The sequence below is a fragment of the Lactuca sativa genome, chromosome 8 (assembly GCF_002870075.4).
Source record: "Lactuca sativa cultivar Salinas chromosome 8, Lsat_Salinas_v11, whole genome shotgun sequence".
NCBI lineage: Eukaryota > Viridiplantae > Streptophyta > Magnoliopsida > Asterales > Asteraceae > Lactuca > Lactuca sativa.
The window spans coordinates 18,444,118-18,450,767 of NC_056630.2; the positions used below are offsets into that span (position 1 = coordinate 18,444,118).

The 6,650-nt window shown below is 35.2% G+C and overlaps 1 protein-coding gene across 1 annotated transcript in view; it reads right to left on the reverse strand.

The window, feature by feature from the left end:
• Positions 1 to 1,231: 1,231 nt before the first annotated feature.
• The window catches only part of LOC111919719 (cytochrome P450 90A1), a 5,856-nt gene continuing 437 nt past the window's right edge, over positions 1,232 to 6,650 (reverse strand). Inside the window, exons 1-8 of the mRNA XM_023915301.3 lie at positions 6,382 to 6,650; positions 5,278 to 5,427; positions 4,929 to 5,183; positions 3,769 to 3,855; positions 3,548 to 3,626; positions 3,346 to 3,452; positions 1,601 to 1,719; positions 1,232 to 1,511 (exon numbers count right to left, since the gene is read on the reverse strand). The exon at positions 6,382 to 6,650 is cut by the window's right edge and continues 437 nt beyond it. Coding sequence (XP_023771069.1) covers positions 1,412 to 1,511; positions 1,601 to 1,719; positions 3,346 to 3,452; positions 3,548 to 3,626; positions 3,769 to 3,855; positions 4,929 to 5,183; positions 5,278 to 5,427; positions 6,382 to 6,650 — 1,166 coding nt within the window. The 3' untranslated portion in view covers positions 1,232 to 1,411. The remainder of the gene's footprint in view (positions 1,512 to 1,600; positions 1,720 to 3,345; positions 3,453 to 3,547; positions 3,627 to 3,768; positions 3,856 to 4,928; positions 5,184 to 5,277; positions 5,428 to 6,381) is intronic.

The window sequence follows — 6,650 nt, forward strand, 5'->3', positions numbered from 1 at the left end:
GGTGGAGACGAGTGACAGACACCGCACAGAGGCGATGAAGGTAAAGCGGAGAGAGAGGGACTATTGAACATTCTGGCAGTCGCGGTAGTGGTGATATAATCTCGTGAGCAAGGTTTTTTTATGGCAACATAATTCTTTAGTTTAGGGTTTATAGTTTCTCAAAGATTTGAGTTTATAAATTATAGATTAGAATCTTTATTGTGGTCTGTAGAGTTTACTTTCCTAATTTATTGGGTTTTATTTTGATCTTTTTTCAGCAATTATCACGATTTCCGTTAATTACTTATTAGATCCATGATTTACATATATATTTGCGGATGAAAAATCTGGGGGGCCATGGTATCTTCTCATTTCCTTCTCTACGATCCTCTCCTTTTGGCACCATTGACAATAGTTGTCTCCATGTTCCCAAATGTATAGTTGTCTCTTATGTATATGTCTAAACCACCTCAATCTTTCCTACTTTATTTTCCTGATGCTTGAAGCTGCTCTAAACATAATTTTATAATCACGTTTGATATCCTATCTAACAAAGTTCTACCATAAGTCTTCCATAGCATCCTTATTTTCATGACCTACATCTTTTATCGTCTTTCTTCTTAATTGACCTACGTTCATATGCTTACAATCAATTGGCCTTACAACAACCATAGAGAATTTTCATTTTAGTTTTAAGTGAACCTTTTCAAGGTCGATCATAAAAAATTAAATATTCTCAAAGGCTCATGACGAACAAGAAAAAAAGACTCTTAGTTTTATTATAATTTTTTTATTTTTAAACAAAAGTATTTGATAAAAAAAATAGACCATATGCAACTGTTCACTTTGCCCCCTCAACACCCCACGAACCTTTTTGTCACTTAAAATTCATGTGATTGTTCTCTATTTCACTCACCATATCCTTATATAGGAGGTAACATAATCAGTATTCAATGATGTTAAACTAGTGTCAACCGACACTACAAATTCACTTCATTCCTTTGAGATCACCATGAATTTGTGCTCTCATTTTCTCTCTTTACTTTAGTATAACCCAAACCTCTTTAAACCCTAAAACATCATTTGTCTCCTATTTATACCGTTCATCTACAGTATTTCTTTGGATAAGATAATAAAATAAACGACTATTATGTAGTACAAAAACTAATTCTGATCATCTTGTCTTTGCTTTAACTTTCGTTTAATAAAAAAACACGATGCTTGAAAATATGGTCAAATGCAAACGATCGTGTCCTCCGTAAGTATCATATACATAAATGCCACTAGACATACATAAATGCCACTAGACAGACATATAAAAACCTTTAACGATATGATCTTACAATTTTTCCGACACACCTAATCTTTGAACATATTCAAAATTTTCCAAGAATATAACCCACTGATTCTTTTTAATCTTCTACTATTTACATCACCCTCCTACATTACGACATTCCACAATGATAGGATATCGTTTTTGTGTCCTTGTCGTTGGAAAAAATACCAATTTATCTTCTTCTGCAGGTTTCCAACTGAAATAAAAATGAAAAATAACTTAATTCATTGATGAAAAAAAAAAGTGGAATCAAGTTTTGATGTGCAAATAATTAATATTTGTAACCTGAAACGAGTGATGAGATGATGAAGGAAAACAGATAACGCCACCCTTGCTAGCTCATGACCCGGACATTTCCTTGGCCCTCCTCCAAATGGCATGAAGTTTATCGGGTCGGATGTATTCTGTTTACAATATTTTATAAAACAAAATAATTGTTTATGGTTATTTTATTTGCTACAAATGCAAATACATGTGGCAAGGGGGTAAAATTGATTAATGACAAAACTTCAAAAATGGTCCCTGTGGTTTCCGAAAATATCAAGTTTAGTCCCTAAGTTCAAAAAACCTCACAGATGGTCCCTATGGTTTCAAAACTTTTAACAAATGGTCCTTCCGCCTAACTCCGTCAGCTTTTTACCATTAAGTGAGGGGCATTTTCGTCATTTCAATGCATAGGGACCATTTATGAGGTTTTCTCTATTTAACAAAAAAAAGAAAAAAATATATAATTATTTAATTAAAGGGCCCCACCCTCTCTCTCTCTCTCAAATAAAACCTGCAACTTCCTCCATCTTCATTTGTGTAAACCCAGAAAACGAATGGCAGACATAACATATCGAAGACCCAAAAACGAAGCCTATGAGAAAACCCAGCTAATTAATAGCAACTTTAACCCATGGAAGATGAAGTCGGCGGCTGTTTCGATTTTGAACTAGTTATGATTTTGGAACCTGTTATGATTTTGTGAAAACCCAACAAATCGAAAATCAAATGTAGCAAATCGAACTTACATCTCCACTCACAGTTCCGTCAACCAGAAGCCCAAAACGAAACAGTAGGAGTCCGTCGGAGCCGCCATCGCCGCCCACAGCCACTACCCGATGCCACCTTGTTGATGTTTCTACCCCGACTCCTACAGTGAGGTAGTCATCTCCGCTCCCTCCCTTCCCTACAGCAACAAACACCTTGTACCCATGTGGGTAGCAGCGGCAGGGGGATCCGCCACCTCTTACTCTTCTGATGGGTTTGTCTGGCATCGCTCGTCAAGGAAAGAAAGAAGGCGGTCGAAGCAGTGGGTCACGACAGGGGGATGGCAGAGTGGGCTGAAAACGACAGTGGCAGCCGGTGGTGCTCGCTCCGGCGACTCCCGCTGCTTCTGTTTATTTCTTCCAGTAAGGTCGACACGTGAGAGACAAGGGGATGAAGGAGTAAGGGTCGGAGATGTTTGGGCGATGTTTGGGGCTGCTGTACTCGACAAAATAAACACGGTGGTGGTGGGTTTTTACCATGGCAGCAGGGAGGGGAGGAGGGAGCTGCTCTAGTGGTCGGCAATGGTGGTTCTTGGTTGTAAGTGAAGAAGAAGGAAGGGGAATGATGTTTGGTGGTAGCTTCAATGGTGGTCAAGGAGAGAGAGAGAGAGAGAGAGAGAGAGAGAGAGAGAGAGAGAGAGAGAGAGAGAGAGAGAGAGAGAGAGAGAGAGAGAGAGAGAGGGTGGGGCCCTTTAATTAAATAATTATATATTTTTTTCTTTTTTTTGTTAAATAGAGAAAACCTCATAAATGGTCCCTGTGCATTGAAATGACGAAAATGCCCCTCACTTAACGGTAAAAAGCTGACGGAGTTAAGCGGAAGGACCATTTGTTAAAAGTTTTGAAACCACAGGGACCATCTGTGAGGTTTTTTGAACTTAGGGACTAAACTTGATATTTTCGGAAACCACAGGGACCATTTTTGAAGTTTTGTCTTGATTAATATTGTTAAAATTAATGATTTTTTTTAACTGTTTTGAAAAAAAAAAAAAAACAGACCTGCCATCTCCAAGGATCGAAAACACGAGCATCTTTGAAATTTTCTTGACCAAGATGAACTGCTCGAAGCGAAGTAAAGACCTTTGATCCCTTTGGAATTGTATAACCTGCGTGAATTGAAAATTATAATAAATTAATGAACCAAAATATTTGAATTTTATGATCTATAAATTAATGCTAAAAACCTTAACAAAGACATTACCTTTAATCTTGACATCAGTAATTGCTCTACGAAATACGCCGCTAATTATGTTAGAGAGCCTCAAGGTCTCGTTAACAACCTGAAAACAAAATGCATCGAGTTTTATTTAATCAAGTTCATTTTTTTAAATATTTTGTAAGTTTGATTAAGGCTGCAAATGAATTAAAATTTTATTTAATTATTTGATTATAAATTCAATAAAAAAAAATCATTAAACATACACATTGTGTGAACGGCATAGACTTGTAATCGTCCCATTCAAGAGCCACCGATGTTCCTCTATTTGCCCTAATTTTATCATGTTCTTCCTGTAAATAGATGATCAAAAAGCAAGTATTTAATCATAACTGAAGGTATCAAGTATGCAAGATATGAGTTACAAGAAACTCTAGTATTGTTTTATCTATGGACGATAGATTAAATAAATTTGTTACAAAATTTTATTGTTTTATTTTGGATACTATTACTTGGACAAAAAAAAATCTTCGAAGATGTAACATTTATTTTGGGACAATCAAAGACTCTGTTTTAAAAACATAAATACTTGTAAAAAATAAAAAAATAATAAAAAAAAAAAGACACCAAAGTTTGAGTTTCACTAATAAACGTCACCAAAGTTTGATATTTTTTTCTAAGACAACATTTATTTGTTGTTAAAGTGGTCACAATAAGTTGTCAAAAATTGATGGCTTTAATTAGAAGAATATTTAGTGTCTAGTTTTAGTGTTAAGATTACTAAAGCCAAAAGGATTTGACAAAAAAATTCTATCGTGACCACTTTAACATGATATAACATGTCATAACAAATCAAAATGATAGTCATAGAAAAAAAAATATCAAACTTGAGTGATTATAAGTAAAAAATGTGAACTATAGTGATTAACCATAATAATGCCAAAATATAGTAACTTATGTAATTTGCCAACTTTTCTTAAAAACACCAGAGAAAAAAAAAATACTATAAGACTGTAAACACCTGCAACCTTTGTTAACAAAATCCGGTGGTGTGTTGTTTACCTTATGATAGTATTTTGATTTTTTTTAACATCTCAAATAATTAGTTACTTATTTACCATATTAACCCCATAAATATGAGATTCACCAAAGTAACCCTTGAATGGACAAAATTACCCATACAGTTTTCCAAAACCACACACACATAGACAACGTTATGTGACTATCTAAAGGAGGGCGTGCGGATTTTGCATCATCAATTAACAAATGTTGTCTCCTCCTTTTTCCACTTTTATCCATTAAACTTGTGACTTTTCAATGCTTTTGCACACTCCTTTTGTTGACTTTTTTGGACCAATTTAGTCTTTTTCCTCTCTCCCACTCTCTCTCCTCGCCACACGTGAGAATGATAGGGGAGAATACGAACCTGAAGTTGAGCAAGAGCCGACGGAGTGTCTGTAAGGAATTTAACGGCGAGAGTCATGGTGGTCGAGGTGGTGTCGTAACCTGCAACCAGCAGCGACACCAAGAAATCCACGATCTCCTCGTCGTGGAAGACCACATCGCCACCGTCGCTGTCAAACAACGCCGCCAACATATCATTTTTCTTCACCCCTCTCTCCCTCTCCCTCCGCCGCTCTCCGACCACCAAATTCAACGCCTCCGTCACCCTTTTCCTCGCCTTCAAAAACACCATTTTAATCCATCAGATTAATAAAAAAAAACTAATTTGATATTTAAAAAAAAAATCGAAAGATAAGAGTATATATACATACCTGAATGGCGCGACGATAGGTGAGAGAGAAGAAGGGGAGAGGGATGCAGAAGAAGCCTTCGATTACGAGCATGTATTCTTTTCTTAAATTCTCCGACCACTCACATGGATCGATGCTCAACAGTTGTTTCAACGTTAACTCAAACGTTATCTATCAGACAAACAAAAAACAAATCGATCGTGGGAAATAATTAGATGTTTTTTTAATGATGCCCACTTTTGACACTTTTTTTAACATTATACACATGGAATGGAATAAACACAATGATTTCCCCCAATTACTTTTTATGAAGTAGTTGTAACTAGATTAGGATTGTGCACATGACCAAACGTTCTATTTATCATTACCATAATACTTTATATAAATACTATATTCCCTAAACTAATCGATTTTATATACCGATTTTTCAAAAATAAAACGATTACACACAAATTAATAACTTATTAGTCTTTAAGCATGCAAAAAGAAACTGACCAGATTCATTGTTTCACTTAAGTACATCATAAATAAAGAAAGGGATTGCTTATTAAGCAAGGTATGAGTTAACCTTAAGACATATACTAATAATTATTTTACCATTTTATATACACTTACTTAAATTGTAAAAAAAATTAACACATAAGTATCTTGAGTTTGGTTTATAAAAAATGTTTACAAATATTTGAGCAAATTACATTTTTAGTCTCTAAATATAGTTTATTTTACAACTTTGGTCCCAAAAATGTTTTTTCTTATAACTTTTGTCTTTATTCAATGTTTTTGTTCATATTCCAAGAAACTGACCATATTTTATAACTAAAATATCAAAAATAAACTATATTCCGAACCAAACTAACCATTTTACTTAAAACAAAGCCTCAAATAAAATACAAAATTGCCAAAATGAAAGAAACATGTTCAGATCAAAATTGAAAAACATGATATACTTAGGGACCAAAAATGTAATTTACTTTAAATATTAAGAGAAACAACTGTATTATTGAAGAATAAAGAACCCACATGAAATTTAGCTCTGTCATGGTCAAAATGGCCGGACGTTTCAGACATATTCAGGTCAGATTTCCGATGTAAAACATACGACGATGAACAAAATTACAATATTACCTTTTTGGCTTCCTCCATGAGTAGAATCCGACCGGTCCACGAATCCAAGTTGAGCCGGACCAACCGGTCAATATCAACCAAAAAATGGTCCTTGATAATGGTGGAATTAGCAAAACTCATTGTCAATGAATGCATTCTCCGGTGAAGACTGCCTCTCATGAGCAACAACGAGTGTTTTCCGACCAGATTCGCTATCGAACCGGGATAACTCGACTCGAACAGCCTCCCTTCGTTCTGCAAAATAAACCGGTTCGTCTCCCCATCGGCGG